Source organism: Helicoverpa armigera, chromosome 21 (assembly GCF_030705265.1).
Source record: "Helicoverpa armigera isolate CAAS_96S chromosome 21, ASM3070526v1, whole genome shotgun sequence".
In the NCBI taxonomy this organism is placed as follows: domain Eukaryota; kingdom Metazoa; phylum Arthropoda; class Insecta; order Lepidoptera; family Noctuidae; genus Helicoverpa; species Helicoverpa armigera.
This window is the reverse complement of record NC_087140.1, coordinates 5570904-5588669: the sequence shown is the minus strand read 5'-3', so window position 1 is coordinate 5588669 and position 17766 is coordinate 5570904. Positions and strand designations below refer to the sequence as shown.

General features: G+C 34.9%; 1 protein-coding gene across 2 annotated transcripts; it reads right to left on the bottom strand.

The window, feature by feature from the left end:
• Positions 1 to 13697: 13697 nt before the first annotated feature.
• Positions 13698 to 17095, bottom strand: LOC110377140 (piggyBac transposable element-derived protein 4). Of its 2 annotated transcripts, none has more exons than XM_064040111.1 (2): positions 16837 to 17095; positions 13698 to 15477 (listed from the first exon to the last, which is right to left on the bottom strand). In XM_064040111.1, the coding sequence occupies exon 2, from the start codon at positions 15464 to 15466 to the stop codon at positions 13727 to 13729; it is 1740 nt and encodes a 579-aa protein (XP_063896181.1). In that variant the 5' UTR covers positions 15467 to 15477; positions 16837 to 17095; the 3' UTR covers positions 13698 to 13726. The 2 variants fall into 2 exon arrangements, with proteins under 2 accessions (XP_063896181.1, XP_021191520.3); XM_021335845.3 differs by having other exon boundaries at positions 16841 to 17095.
• Between the last annotated feature and the right edge of the window lie 671 nt (positions 17096 to 17766).

Genomic DNA, 17766 nt, shown 5'->3' with positions numbered 1-17766 from the left:
GTACAATATAGGCCCAAAATATATTTATTTTAAATTTTAAATCTAACGCATATTATTTTGACGACTGGCCGCCAGTATTGCCAGCCAAAAAAAGCTTAAAAATCACAGACTGTACCGTGAATAAAAGCTAATTAGTACATAATTAATCATGACCGTAAAAGGTAAAAAATCCCAACGGTTTGCCGCCCGTTAATTACACAATGACATGATGAAATTATTTTGCCAAAATCTGCAATACAAATCGGCCGTCAAACCCTTATCATCGTTATAGAAGAAAATGAAGAGAACATTGTTAAAGACAAAATATCGGGAAATGGGTACAATGTAGCCTAATTATCTTTTGTTTCTTAATCATTTGTGAAGAAATCACGAAAATGTTAGAGGCTCTGTCTAATGAAAATCAAGAATTCTTAAAAAAATTAATCCCTGAACAATATTAGAAGTAAATATTCCAAATAAGTCTACATATGATACCTTTTTCTTAACGACGCCAAACATCATCGAATGACCCCTCCCGCTGTGGGTTAGCAGCGGTGAGGGAGTGCCAGACTCTTACTGCCTAAAAACCGTCGTGTTCCGTAGTAGGCCTTTTATGTACCATGGCCGCGGTAACTCTTTCGACCTTGTTTAAAAATCCAAATATATTTAGAAAATCTTACATAGGTATTTTATAGGCCCTACAGTCAGAGTTACCACAAAATCCGATGCTTCCTGATATGAGATTTATTATGTCGTTTTAATACATAATTCCAGAGTTATTAGTTTGGCAAACTTACGGATACATACATGAAAAGGTACATAGGATAAGAATAAATATACCGTTTTAAATTTTAAATTCTTTACTTGCATGAAATTCATAGTAACCAAATCCCTGCTTTATGCAAACGAATAAAAAGAAAGAATTTTATACTAGTCTCCGGAACGAGTTTAAGAACTGTGCCAAATCTTTTATCTAATAAAATGAAATTCTTTGTTATTGTGCAGTCGCTTCTTACAGATTAAGAAATGTATTATTTTCGTATATTTAAAATGTACAAGGAAAATTAGGTTGTAGCCTGTTATACTGAAAATTACAATTTAAAATGTCCATAATGTAATCACTTTGTTTTTATTGTCTTCATCTTAGGCTCCTTCCATTCTGTCCGATTTGAGTGACAATCAACTGACTTTCTTTTTAGGAAAATCGCAAATCCGTCGCTTTGAAAGTCGGTAGTGTGCGACTTTCAATCGCATTTCTCTTAATAGGCACTCGGTGACGTCATCTAGGAATTAAAAACCGGCCAATTGCGAGTCGGACTCGCGCACGAAGGGTTCTGTACCATTATTTATAAAATGGACAAAAAATCACGTTTGTTGTATGGGACCCCCCCAAATATGTATTTATTTAATTATATTTTGTTTTTATAGCGGCAACAAAAATACCTACGTCATGTGTGACAATTTCAGTTCTCTAACTATCACGATTCATGGGATACAGCGTGGTGACAGACGGACGGACTGAAGGACTGATAGAAGAGCGAAAACAATAGTGTCCCGAACCCTTTGGGTACGGAACCCTAAAAATACCCTAATTTCCTACAGTCAGAAATTACTACGTTATTTTCCATAGCTAAACATTAAACATGACTTTATGTGTATTTGTTGTGTGTATGTTATGTTTTACGAACTTCCGACATGTTTTATGTATGTTCCTATGTTTTTGAACGGTTGTAAAGTAATAATGATGTTTCGAAATGAATTTTGTGAAAAGGAAACTTTTTTATTTGTTTTGTAAATGAAAGCACAGAGTCACAGTTTTATGCGATCTTTTGTTTTACTTTCGTGAATATTTATTTATTTTCAGGTTTAAGTAACGAAAAAAATGTGCACAATAATAGTATGGTTTTTATGTGTCAGTTTTGCCTTAATTAGCATAATTTTGAAATTATTCAATCTTACTTCATTATGAAGTCAAATATTTACGAATAAACTTTTTGTTAAAAGTAACATAAATTCATAATTTAATGCAGATATGGATGATTGATATTACTAGTTTATATTTTAATAAAATGAATAATTAACACAATATCGTATATCTAATTGCACATTGAATTTATTAATTAAAATAAAACTTCTATAAAATCACCTACAATTTTAATAGTTATGTAGACATTTTACATAAACATAAAACATTAATGATATACATACTTATGCAGTAATAAGGTCCACATCTCACTGACCCGACTAATTCTTATTGAATACCTAACCCAATAACACTACAATACACCTAATTACGGCCAAACATCCGAATAGCAATCTATTCATGCAAATCTAATACATACATACATACATAGGTGTATACCACAGAGGAAGGAAAGGTGACGGAGATGCCATAACGCAGGTAGGCCGGCGCTTTGTTCTAGATAAATTATGGCATTAAATGTTAGGATAAATATGTAGCGTTAATTTCGTGTTTGCAATAGAACTATATGCTAGACACGTGTTTCACTCTTCCAAGGAGCCTCTTCAGGAGATGTTGCTTCGTCGACCACACGAGCCTTCTTCTAAGTCAAATACAACATACGGTGGGGCATGACCAAAACGCTCAGTTCCGATTAAACTGTCAAAGATTTTTGGTTTTACAAAAAAAATGAGAACCAAAGAAGGTGTATGAGTGCGCAACCAGTAACGTCGTCCCCGGACACCAGCATTTTGGCGACTCTATTTTATTCGAAAATGTTCTGTTATGAAAGCTTTTTTATGGGAAATCATCATTATGACCCCTTCCGCTGTGGGTACAGCATGAACAAGTGGCAGACTCTTGCGTACTAAAACCCATCATGTTCCTTCTCAAGCCCAGTATGTAACAGTGCCACGATAACTTTCGAACAATCCCGCAGCCCCGGCAGATAAGTATGTCATCTCTGTTCGTTTATTCTCCATGCCACATACATAGGTGCATACCAATCTATGACGTAGTACGTGATCTAAGCTTACTCTATTGTGTTGGAGATTGCTTGGGCAGACGTTACTGCTAACGCTGGTAATCCGGAAGCTGCTTGCAGTTGGTATGTTGATCATTTTGCTTGTTCGGCTTATGTAACGTGCAGTTGTGGTATGTAGGCAGTATTTGGATATAGGTGATATGTGGGACTTGCAATGTAGTCGAATTTCGAAATGGTCGAGTTTATAGGTTATAATTATTAGGTGCGTGATCTTTCTCTAAGGACCAAAAATGTGTCATGGTGGTATGTATATCTCGAGATATGTACCATGTTTTATTTGATGCGGTATTATCTTGACTTAAATTAGTGGGTTTTCTGTGATTTTATTTTCTTCAAGACACTCACATTGAGAAAGAAATATGTACCTATAAAGTTAAATAGGTATATATATATACCCTAACGTTCAGAATAAAAAAAACTGTAGGCATATTAATAGCCGTCAAAACTTTCCACTGCCAAATAAAATTGTTTTATTTCCACTCAAAGACTATAAAACCACTTGACTGCGCATACAGTGCCCCGACGCTCGCCAAAAGTTAGTGATTTTGCGCGTACTATAAGGCTACGATCAGTACGATCCTTTAGTAGCGACCTTGAACTGACCAATAGTAGCCGCGGATTATCCCGCTTCCCCCCGCCCGCAGTGGTGAGTCGTGTTCTTAGAAGAAATTGGCGAGTGCGCTCTCTAGTGGTTATTTACTTTATGTTTCCACTCGACCTTCATTTGTTCCGTGTTTTTGTACCGGCCTAGAAAAAAAACACGACGGCATTTTCCTAATTCGAAATTGTTTATAAGCAAAACAAAAAAAAAAAACAGGAAAATAATGGGGTTCATGGTAATCGTTGTGTAAAGACAGAAGTCCAAGGCACAACGATCAGATAACGCTTACAAAAATAAAGGGGGAGACGGGGGAAATTGGGAACTTAGAGTACCCGCAGACTACAAACTTTTAGTCGGCCGATAGTTTGTTTGGGCTCATAAATCAGTATTGAGCATGTAAGTATTTAGCCGGTATCAACACATTTGAAATTTTGATTCTTAAGTACGGAAGCCGACCCCAACATAGTTAGGAAAAAGGCTCGGAGGATGAAGTACACTCCCGGTGGGCAACGATGAGGAGTTTTTGATGCCATTTTGTAATAATAATAATTATTTCAATTCATTTCATTTTGGTGTACCTAGGTGTAAATAATTTATTAATAAATAGATGATGATGAAAAAAATACTTTGATTAAAATGAAGCTTTTCTTGAAAAAAAAAACAAATGCGAACCATCGGGTCAACTGTCGGCCGATTTTTAGTCTGCTGTATGCTACTCTTAGAGTTTCGTGAATGGGGCGAGGTGGGAATAATTGTTTTGGTAAATAAACGGTCTTTGTAGATATAGTGATGGTAAAACGATACGCCAGTGAAATGTGATATCGTAAGAAAATGTAGAAATGGTGAAAATATTTTTTTTACGAACTCAAATACGAAACCGTTTGTTGTTTTGTTAAACAAAGGCTTTTATTGTTTGCTGTGTTTCGTTTAACAGCACTTAGGGTCGGTTAAATATGCTAATTATATTCAACAAATATTACAACGTGGCCATTTTCCGAGGAGATTTAATACAAAGCAAATACTTATTGTATTTATCCTGTTTATGTATTAAACGCGAAAGTATATAACGATCATGCATGTGTGTAAGCTGGTATTCGTTCACGTAAAAACTACAGCATTGATTTAAATGAAACTTTAAATTGCAGCTTATTATATCAGAATAATAAGCAGACTACTCTTTATCCATGTGCATGAAATAAGTAGGTAGTCTGTTTATTACGCCATCAGATGAATTTGAAAAAACTCTGTAACCAGGGCTTATCAAGTGATTAAACCTGGAGCTCACCCGAGATGCAGAAAGACGTGGGTGGAAGCTAGTGTTAAAAGTTTTTTTTTTTTAATTACTTTATCCCACTCAAGAATCAAATTCAATACGGGAACAAATATAATGACCACCATAAAATGCTTTGATACCCTAAGTTTTGCAACCAGAAATATCTACTGAACACCAGAAAAATAAAGTCTAAAAATGTAATAGTACCAGCTATTTTAGTCACGACTTCACTTTAAATTGTATTCGACCACCAAATTTAGTAAATGATCACCAACTCTTGACGACCAAATTAATGTATTATTTTTGCCTAAATAAGTCACTGTGATTGCCATAAAATGTAGGCTTATTACCAAATAAAGTATTATGATGCCATATTAAGTTATGTGTCCGGCTTGCAATGCATGCGTGAGTGTCAGTATGACGAGTGACAGGGGAAAATGGAAGAAAATGACATATTGCGCCGACGCCAAGTAAAATTGGGAACAGGGCAGGAGAAAGAAGAAGAAGAATGTGTTTCTCAATACACTCTTATCGCACTGTTTAGAGGCATGCAATAGACAATTTTCCACGCTAGTGCAGGAAAAGGGTCCCCATAATGTTATTACATTTATTTTATCAGGCCGAACTTATTTTTTTGGAGTCAGTTTACTTAAACAGGATAGCAAGATGTAAAAACTTTTTTGATGATCATTTACTACTTTTGGGATAACAATGATTTTTTTGGACTCATTTTGCTTAAATAGGATAGCAGAATTTAAAAACTTTGGTTATAATCTTACTTTAAAATGGTGGTTTAATTTTGGTGATCATTTACTATTTTTGGCTTACGCATGATTTATTTTGGAGTAATTTCACTTAAATAGGATAGCAAAGTGTTAAAACTTTGGTGATAGTTTTACATTAAAATGCGAGTTTCATTTTGGTGATCATTTACTATTTTTGTCTGCTGTTTGTTACTATATCTGGTGATCAGTTAAACATAAGCCATTCAATACCATACTATCCAAGAAGAAATACATATTTGTATAGAAAAAACCAACCATATTCTTATAAAAAAGGTCAACCTACAAAGAATAATATTTTGTCAATATTGAATTGAATACAAATAGCCCTCATTCCTTTCTCAATGTACTTGCAGTTTTGTATTGGGTTATCGAGTCCCTTTCGCGAGAATATCATATGTAAACACCCAAGTTTTTTATTTGATCTAACAAATAACTTCGGACAAAAAAGAGGTTATGTGAATTGAGGATTTGGTAGCATATGTTTATAATATTGTAGATAGATAGATAGATAAAACATTTATTCAGACAAACAAAAAGACACCACAAAGATACACAATAAGAAAAATAAAACAAAGCAAGAAGTGGGTAGAAAGAGAAATATGAAATACAATCAGAGATTAACGGCGCGCTGCAGTGTCTTACGTTTGCACCGAATGGGAGTCCAACTCAGCATGTGTCAGGTAGAATACCTGACGCTGGTATTCTGCTGGATCCCTAAAAATGACGCACGGACGTCGAGTAGAGTATTGATGTGTGTGCTGTGTGTATTTAAAGTGTTTTATGTTCTGTGTGTGTGTTGTGCTTGAATGTGAACTATGATTAATATTGAAGTGTAGAAATGTGTTACTAGGTAAACTACTAGTATTAGTTCTCTCAGACTACGAGTGAACCGGAATACGGCGACGAAACACCATCACGGCAGGTACCTGCTATCGCTATATTATGGTAGGTAAGTTACTGAGTAGCAATATCTATACGTTATTGCCCTTTATGACAATGTCTTATTAATTTTATAATTTAAATGAAAGGTACACGTAATAAGAATTGCGAAGCCTCTTCGGGAAATCGGTTTGGTTAAAAACGTTATTTGATGTTAATAGGCAGGATAGTTTTATTTCTCTTTCCAAAACAAATGTTCTTAATATTCTGTATCACTTTAATTTCCCTTGCGATGCATGTAAGTACTTATTATTTAAATAATAAACAAGACCAACATAAGGAACTTCGTGCACAACTGTCGCGATATGCGGCACTTAGATCAACTAGAAAAAGGTACATAACATACACATTTTAGCCGATAACTAAACTCGTAGTACGGTAGACCATCAGTAGTAACTGTCACGCACCTTAACTCAATAGTAATAAGTACGATTTTCCTATAAAACTGTTACCACTGACCTGAAGTTGACTATACATAGGTACCTATAAAATACAAAACTACAACAAACAATAGAAAAGCATTCACTGATTTTCTATTTAAATCGCTACAAAGCACTTCGCACGGTGTGCCTAAAGCAGAATTTTCATTTGCCACCTAAAATGCAAATGTGCCTTCAGTAAATCTAAATTGATATTAAAATTAAGCTTGACTTTATGCAGCTGGGTTTGCAGTTTAGAATAATGTTATTAGTTACGGTAATTATTTTGTTTGAAAGTATTTTATATTATGTTTATTTTTTTTTACGATTTTATTAATTGACTAGCATCCGACCAAACCTTCGTCAGTGTACTAAAATTCAAATAAGTTTTATTTATACAAACATAAAATAAATTCACATATTTTAACTAGGGTATTTTTGCCAGCAATAGATAGTCCTGAGAATCAGGCAATTTTTTATCTAGTGCATTTCGAAAAAGAATCCAAATAGCCTTCTTCGACTTATATCCATTTAATTTTTTTACTAAAAAACTTTTGAATCAATTTCTATTACTTGGTATTATTTCCCTGCACAGACAGATTTTATATTTTTAATAATATCCATAGGTTTAAATCTGAATAATTTGGCTCAGCCAATAACCTCAAAGCGCAAAAGAAACTGTTTGTTGGATAATTAAATTCTATTTTGAAAAGGATATCTTACAATTGTTCAAAGAATTTTTGAATTTCAAAATTAGATATCTGGCTTGTGGTTTTATTAAATTTTCAACTATTGTTCGCTTGAATTCTGGCGTGATTTAATTTGTAACAACGCCTATTAGTTTTAGAACGTTTTGTGACGCGACAAAGGTATTTGAATTTAGAATTAAAGTATTCGCTCTTTTTTTCATTTGAGCATATTAGAAGGTCCTGTGCTAAAAGAACTGGCCACAATTTGAACATTTTTTTTTTAAATTCTAGAATTCCATATTTGAATTAGATGAATAGCACCAATTTTCATTTTGACATAGAATACTAGTCAGTGATATGCTTAACCCTTTAGGTCAAATCTTGAGCAGTTCAATAAGACTAAAAAAACAAATGAATGCTGCTCCCCTCAAACAAACAACCAGTCCTATAAATTGCCAACACAACATCTTGAACATTGAAACTAATCAAACTACCTAACTTGCTTATTCAAACTCCAGGCTGCTTCTGACGTCAAGTACCAACAATTTGAATACACCCAACTCCACGAATGTTGGTATTAGATTGTCGCCAGCAATCGCTCGAGTGTTCTTAACTCGAGTTCTCGCTTTACCCCCAACTCGAGTCGGCACTTGACATTTTAATCGATACATATCGATTTAATGTTTCGAATAAAATTGGGACTGTTGATTCCGTTAAGTTGTCGCTTATACCAATTTCCGGCTGTTGGATTAATTACGATTCGGGGTAGTGGGTGAACTTCTATTTGTTTGGTAAAGGGCAAATAAGATATTCGTGATCAACAAAGCTTTATTGTTATTATTCCGTACTGTTATATTTTGATGAAAAATAAATAATATTTTGGTCCCTAAGAATTGCCTTTTTCTAATATTGAAATTATTTTATACAGCCTGTATTTTTTATACCTCTATTGTGCTTCAGACTAACGAGGTAGGTTATTTTTTTACTTTCGTATTAAATAACACAGGCCCTGAGATAACTGCTCGCTCACAAAGTATCAGGAAGTTCGTTATTCTTCAAGGCTTATTTTTTTATAATCACCACCCTTACAATATCAAAAAACAAGAGGAACTCGTTTTCACAGCAATTATGGTACAATCAGTAGCTTACTTTTGGGTACCTACACTGTTTTATAATGCAGTAGTAGTTCCCGGTTTGTATTAAGCTTCCTACAAAATGACCTTCCACGTCAATTCATGTCATTAGCATTGCCAGTGGCAATCATTTGAGCATCTATGATAGTTGTTACGGGCAGTCAGAAGCCAGAAAGTCTGACAACCAATCGCACTTACAGGTATCGGGTTGCCCGGGAAACTGGAGGTCTGGTAGATAGTCCACGCTCCATCCTGTAAGACTGGAAGCCACCCGGGATAAGGCTAGGCAAATAATAATAATCTTCCACATAGCATTCATATCCTACAATCTAGCGATCAATAACACGAATTTGGTCAGACCAAGCCTGTAGATAAACCTGGAAATAAAAAACATACCTAACCATTTATTTTTTTATAATTGAACACACAAGTATCTGTAACCCTGCTTTCATGATATAATTAAAATATCTATGCCAATATTGTGTCTGTTAAACTGTGCTTTCAACAATTTTATCAAGTATCGAAGAATGGAGACTTAAATACAACTAGACAGGTACTTACAGAACTAAAACCACAGACAACAAAAGCTCTAGAAAGGTTGCAGACATCATTATAAACGTCTTGACCGACGGTATGTAGTTCCTTTTGCCTCGCTTTCTACGTAAACGAATTTAACCTATTACAGAGAGGCGGTATTAAATTGATTTCTGAAGTAGAGTATTAAAATACAGAATACCTTAATACATTGTGTAATTTAGGTTGTAATAACTAATATAAGTGAAACTATGGCTAATGTATGTTTCTACTTAAAGTTTGATAGCATTGTAAAATAAATTGAAGGTTGTCCAAAATATTTTCAATTTTTTTAAATATTTATGTATTTATTTATCAGTTTATCTACATAGTTGATGAGAGAAGCAGTAAAATAGAACAATCGAGTACAGAGGCACTGCTTATTTCTTAAGAATATATATACTTAAGTTTAATGACGTCTTCTTTATAATCCATGATAATAATTTTAGATTTAGCCATGCAGTCATTATAAAAACAAATCTCAATAAACAATGACATTCAACACTAAAAAGCAAATATCGAGCACCTATTTCAGTAATTAATCAAAAAATAATTATTCAGTGATATATGACACTAATACATGAAATTCGATCATAAATTCTAATCTATCTTGTCTGTGTGTATTAACGTGTCAGGTGAAACATTAACTTTTGTGTTTGAATTAGAGCTTCTTCAGACTGCAAACTTTTAGTCGGCCGATAGTTTATACCCTGGGTTGCCCGGGTAACTGGGTTGAGGAGGTCAAATAGGAAGTCGCTCCTTGTAAAACACGGTTAGGTAGGTACTCAGCTGCATCCAGTGAGACTGGATGGCCCATCCCAACATAGTTGGGAAAAAGCTCGGGAGATGTTGCTAAATCAGTATGAAGGTGAATGGTAGTACGCACATTACAAAGAGCAGGTATTTGGCCGGTATTAGACCGACTGAAAACTGTGATTGGAATCAAGATTAAAAAAAATTGCATACCACCGGGGCAACTGTCGGCCGACTGTTAAGTCTTCAGTGTGCTACTCTTAAGATTTATAGCTGACATCACAATAGATTAAATGGCTAATAAAAGCTCTATTTTCTGTTAATCAGCTTTTTAATCTGTGAATGTTTTGAGAATGAGATTGATAACATTATGTCTACATAATAAAATAATACAGCTGCGTTAAATTCTGATATATACTTAAATATAAAAATGTTAATCCAAAGAATTAAAACAGTGCAAAGACCATTCAGTATCTGGTTAGCCTTTTTACAATTATGCTGGGGTCAGCTTAAAATCTGATGACTGTTGACAAATGCCAGTTGCAACTCAGAAATGCGCCTTCGTCATAGATGGTCACCGTATATGGATACGGATCGAGAAGCTTATATTTTGATCGGTCGCCATCCAATAATGAAAATTCAAAATATTCAAAATCCAAACTTCAATGTTGATCATTAATAAAGGCAGAACCTAATTGATTTCGACTGGAACACTGTCATACAACCATCCCACTCAACCACTGACGGGAAAATATTACTGCAAGCACATTGAAATGTAATAAAATGTTGACCGACCAAACAGCAGACCAACCAATCAATTCGCTCGAAAATACATTAATTTTGCAACGAATTTAATTTGGAAACTCATCTAAAAGGTCCCGCAGTCTGAAATATTGCAAAAGCATCAATCTTACAATGAATAAACAATGCCACTCAAATGTGGGTAGTTCTAAACCGATGGAAAGTGTTCAGCGTGAATTCCAGGCAGGTTCCAAGTAAATAGGATAGTGTTGAAATTTTGATGACGTCACAATTTATTGGGGGTGGAGAACACTACCTTTTTATGAGCTCATCGATTTTTAGGGCTGTCGGATTATAAATATTGCATTTTTCGAACCATTTACTCGAAAGATGGAGATATTTGTACGCTGAAAATAATATCAAGTGTCAAATAAAACGATAATGTGACCAGCAGTAAAATAAGTAATGACGCAAAAAAAAAAACAATTTTTTTTTCATAAAATTACGAACATTCAAGTGTCATTTAGTAGTAACAACAATTTTAACGTTGGTCACTGCTAAAAATAACCCAAGCTCATTAACATGCTAATGTTAGATTAATAAGTTGAGATAAGAGTAGTAAAAAATAAATGTAACTTAGCCTTTTGACAGATCATTAAATTGCACGCGAGAGTCATAAGTTAGTTTTTACTGTGTATTTATATTATTTACTAGCTGGTTTGCGCGGTTTTACCGGTTCCCCTGAAGATTTTCCTGTACCTGGACAAAATATAGCCTACGTTATGATATACGTGTGTAAGCCGACCTTACTCCCGACCTACCTATACATGTACGTAGTACTAAGCTTAGGTTACTCAGTTCAGTATAATATACGCCTAATTAGAAATAGGGCTTTGCAGTTACCTGGATGCTGTTTGGGAATAGGGTAGCTTCCCAACAGTAAAATAATTTTTAAATCTGTTCATTAGTCTCGGAGACAGACAAACAAAAAATGTTTCAAATTCAACGAAGAGAAAGTAACAGGTTAAGACACATTCAGATAATAATGTTATCATTATCCCTTTTACAGCACCAGTAATTTAAAAGCTAAGTATATCACTTACCTGGCAACCCTAATACTTACAATTGAGACCGTAGGGGCAGCTCTCATTACAGTTGTCAGACTATCCACCAGACAAAGTTAGTTCTTTAATTCGAACTTGCAACTGAGCTAAACCGACCGTCTGTCTGTCTGCAATTGGCTTAGTTTGGGCCTTCGCTAAGGATGCATCTACACGGTGCAAGTAGCTAGCGCATGTTGAGGCACGTGCGCAGGTTACATGCATTTTAAAAACGTGCGGGTCCAGCGACTCGTGCATGTACCAAAGCAAAATATCCACCCGCGTGCGCTTGTCACTTGTCACTTGCGCATGTCAACTTGCTCCAGCTACATGCACCGTGTAGACGCACCTTAAGCCAAACTTGCATTATGTCACTAGTTTCAATATTCATTTTGGGAAATGTAAAAGTGTTGAAAGGATCATGTGAGAAACTTTTATGTTATGCAAATCGTTCCTTTTCATGTATTCCACAGGCGGTTGAGTAAATGGGAATTCGAGGTGAAATAGTGTTGATAGGAATCGGAAACATTTTGCGTTAACCTTTTTTTCGATTCAACAAATAGTATGAATGTATTTAATGTGGGATATAATATCATGGTTAACAAAATGTGTTTTAAATTGCAAATTACTCTTTTGTAACTTGGAGTCTGATTTCGTTTGAAGGTTCTAACTTTTAAACTTTCAAAGGAGTTATGTAACTTCATAAGTAAATATTCGCATATTAGATGAAGCTGAAAACAGAAGATTTATCAATGGATTTGAATTTGCCTGAAGCAGAGATATGAAAATTGCAAATTCTGTGAAATATTTCAAAAGATTATATCAATTGAAATAGTGTGATAAACTTCGTCTATGACACTTAATATTAGAGAAAAGAGGCATTAAATTTAATAGTGGAACAATTTGAGCCGATAAGATAAATTTCTTGAGACTGCATACATCATTTGATCCCTGAGTAATAATGCAATTTTCTGAGATCATTTTGGCTCATAGGTTACCACTGTAATCACAAAATTGCCATTCATAATTTTCTTGCTACAGAGAACTAGCTAGCTACAATCAATATCAATTCATTCAGGCCTTTGCAAGCACATACGAGTGTAAAAAATATTAATAATGTTGATTCTAGTGGAATATTCCAAAAACAGCTTCTGGTGGAGAAGAAGAAGCAAGTAACTCCACAAAAAATAACTTAGTCAAATCCAAACATTTTCTTGATGAATTTATTCATGAGCACCTATCTACCATCAATATCAACTAATTTACAAATATCTAGCGAATGAAGTAGGAAGCTCAAAGGCACTGGATAACTACAAACTGCAGACAACTAGCTTTGTCACACGGCTCCCGCTATCGATGCAAATTAGTCTGAAACTGTTCCTAGGTAACGAATTATATTCGAGAGGACTGAGGAAATGGAAATTTTGAATTATTTAGTTTTAAGTTGATTTTGAGACTCCATTTTGCTAGTATAACTGACTTTATTTAATTAATATTATGCAACTAAAACGGTGAAGACTTTTGTAAGTCAAGATGATTATTGTTTATGTGTGCGAATGTGAATTATCAAGGTCTGAAGACACTAAAATGACTAAAACTTAATGTGCTCGTGTGAGATTGTGTAGTACATTATTCTACAATGTGTGACTAAAATAGGTATTCAGTGTAAACAATTCGATTAAGGATGATAAATTGAAAACAACAAACTTACTTGTTCATTTTAATGTACTTACAAATTATTCCATAGTATGAGCAGTACAACTCTGACACATAGTAACAACATGTTCCAAGCAAATAGGTTTTTTGCACTCAATACATTTGTATTTTGTCTTCCTATCTTTAGCAGAAGGACAGTCTCTGCATCTCTTGTAAGGGTACTTGCCTTCAGAAGGTCCTGGTGGATCATAATCCGACTCACCAACTTGTTCAAAAATTCGCTTCTTTAGCTCCCGAGGCAAGCTACTTTTATTCTTCCTTATCTTCAAGTGTTTTTCTAACAACGCCAATCCTAGCTTCCTAATAAACTCGCACCTCCTTAATTTAGTGTTTTTATTATTCTCACGGTAAATAATGAAGCTGTTTATTGCAGCAATATTCATCATAGTGTAAAGTATTAGGATTGGCCAGCTCTTACAATAGTTTCTTACGTCGTACATTTTGGTTAGTTTGTCGACAAATTCAACGCCTGTTTTTGTCGAGTTGTAGAATGATACGATTTCTGGCTTTGGTTTTTCATTGTATCTCGTGTCGATCTTCTTGTCGTGGTGATAGGAAGATAGTAGGACAACGATTTTCGATTTTTTGGGAATATACGAGACAAGTGTCAAATCCTTTTGGAAGCCAAATCGACTGCTAAAAACTCCCCTTCCTTCCATTTTCACGAAGCAACGAGGTATTTCTCTATAGGTTTTATTCAACGCTCCGGTACATGTTAAGCCGTGCACATTGAGTAAATGTGTAGCAAGAGGAACACTTGTGAATTGGTTGTCAAAGGTCACGTTCCTATTAGATTTACTGACTGGTTTCACTAACCTGTCTACTACGTCACTCGGCTCATAACTGGTGGCGTGGGGTCCATCTGGTTGATTGCCTGCATGTATTTCAAGATTGACCGTGTAATTAACTTTGGTGTCAACGAGCGCATACATTTTTATTCCGTAAGCAGCTGATGACTGTTTCATAAATTGTCGGAAATGGCACTCTCCCCGAAATGGTATGTACTTGGCATCCAAACAAAGACACTGACTAGGAGAATAAGCGTCCTTACAATTCTCAACGAATTTTTCAAACATGGATCTTATGGGTGCTATATTATCTACTGAGTTTCTGGCATCCCTAGTAGTAGCATCATCAAAACGCAGGCAGGTTTGTAGAAAATTAAACCGTTGTAAAGACATGGTCATCCTGAAAATGTCTACACCAGTACCATCGGATCGCCACAAATCTGTCAAATTGTAACCTGTGGAATTGTTCAATCCAGCGATATACATTAACCCCAAAACGGCCATTAGTTCATCCATTGATGTTTCTTTTATAATATAGGCGCGTGTGTTAGGAGTTTCTGGAACTGGTTTTGAATTTATTTCAACATTCGTATGACGAAGTATTTCTTCCATAATGTCTTCAGTGAAGAAAAGATTCCAACAATCTAATTCTGTTTTGGCTTTCTGAGCATTAGGTTTTGCACCAGATATTATTGGTTTGATATCCTTCTTAGTAATGTTAGCTTTATCAGGATTTGAATACCATACAGTTGTGTTATCTCTACCGGTGTAAGATGTGTCATCGTCTTCGTTTTCTGGGATAGTGAATTCTTCTTCATCTTCGCTTAACCTTTGATCGGAATCGCTGTCTGCGCTATCAATAACAAGCCGATTAATTTCATCTTCACTATTGTAATCGTATCGGCTTTTTTCTTCTTTCAATTGTGCTTCGCAGAAGCCAAACATCATCGTCTGGTCCTTATCGACTGACATGTTGATGAGATCTGTTGAAAATAGAAATACAATATTAAATAATATTGTAATGATTAGGTACTATATATCCTTAATTGTAACTAAAACGCATAGGCGCATAGTTGGATATTATTTGAATAAAAAATATTTAAGTTTCGTAATGATTTCAAAATAAACAATGTTTCAGTTGCTAGTTAGTTTATTTATTATGTGCATACTTAATTAAAATACAGTTTTATTTAAACAAAGTTAAGAATATTATTCTGTACGTTATTCAGTTACCACTAATATTCGTTAATTCAATTAGAGTTTAACATCGTTTGAGTCATGGTTCCGTACCTATTAGGTAACTAACATGAGCAAGACATCAGAAATGCTAAGGGCCGATTCAAACGAACTGAATAAATATACCACCAATGCAATATAACATTTACCTATTCTAGTATTATTCTTATATGGCGGACTAACATCAACTGATAACGATGTAATCAATTGACAGATGTGACCAGCCATTTTTTTTTAACGACGTCAAAAATCATCAAATGACCCCTCGCGCTGTGGGTTAGCAGAGGTGAGTGTCAGACTCTTAAAAACGCGCGTCGACGACCGCGTTAAAAAACGTGGTGTGCATAGGCCCTTAAGTCGAAAGTAAAATAGGTACTGTCTTAGATTTCAGACACGCTTATTCCATAACTAAATTAAGTAGGTACACATAATAAGATAATCAGGAAACCAGAAATGAAATATAATTACCCACTTAGGACAATCCGTCAAATGTTTAAACGTCCCTTTTATTATATTCGAATGGTGAAAGAATTTTTAAAATCGGTCCAGTAGTTTTTGAGCCTATTCATTACAACCAAACAAACAAACAAAGTTTTCCTCTTTATACCTAATATTAGTATAGATATAGGTAGATTACATCCACAACAGGTGGAACGACAAAAGTTTTTTTATGTCTACAAGCCCTCCTACCTAAGCCAAACAATAAAGGCCAATAAAAAATATTATTAGGTACCTACCTACTTTAAGAATATAATTCTATCCAAGTTTAGTATACCTAGTAAGTAAAGAATGGGTCAGTGGGTCTTCTTAGAAGTTTTACGAAGTTAGGTTATTACCTATTAATCATTATGACAATACAGTAGGTAAACAAACGTATGTACATAATATGCCCGGTTCCTACAAACAAGAATCATTCGTTTTGCAGACGGTGACATTTATTTGGCGTTCATGTTAGGTATGTCAAAACAATCAAACATCCGAATTTATAACCTAAAAATATAAGTAGGTAGGTATCACAAACAAAACGAATTGTTTTTGTATAAGTAGAAACTGGACCGTATAAATATTATGACTCAATACAAGCTAACAACAAACATAATGCATACTTACTATGACGTCAGCACCTATGTGTGTATAGGTTATGTCGGCCGGCCGGTCGGAAGATAAACACGACGCGACTGCCTAACAACAACACTTTTACAATCCTTTTCGATCTACAATGTATAACAACAGTACCGAACACACATGAACAACACTATGACAGTACTTAAAACACTATTATTCAAAGAAATTGACACAAAAATCCAAACGGGTATAAATTACCCGCCACACTGCACACGTCTGACTTTCTCTGCGCACGCAGGGACACTGAGGGGCGACGCGCGAGGGGGCTAGCGCGTCACGCCAAGGTCGCCGACCCGTGTGAACAACGGTCGCTTCGCGGCCGGGTATGTAATACCCAACCTTAATACTATAGACATAAAGATCAATATTGCATCGTTGTCAATATGATAGCTGGTATGTTGATAGCGTTTGTGTTGGGTACGTAATACCCGACCGTAATACTGAGGTAATAAGATTTGTTATGGCATGTATTGTTGGATTATATAAAGCAAAAACTAATACCCCTAACTTTCGATAACATTGTTCTTTGTTCTATCTGAACAATCTACTGTTTATTTAACTCTACACACACTGCGTCACGGGATCTTGTTAGACGGACGTATTGCTTCCAAGTACCATTTAAAGTATAGAATAAATATTTCAATATCAAATTAGTATATTATTTCTTTTAATCCCATACCTCCTATAGGTTATGGGCCCAGTGCGAAAAAGGACATTTAGTAGTGAGAACATTCAGTAGTGCGTAGTGACAGTAAAGTGCATAGTTGTAAATAAAAATAAAGTTGTGACAATGGAAAAAGTGAAAAGAAACATTAAGCCTTTTAATGGAGAAAAGTACAGTGTATGGAAATTTAGAATTCGTACACTGCTTTCAGAGTTAAACTTGCTCAGTGTTATTGACGAAGAAATTC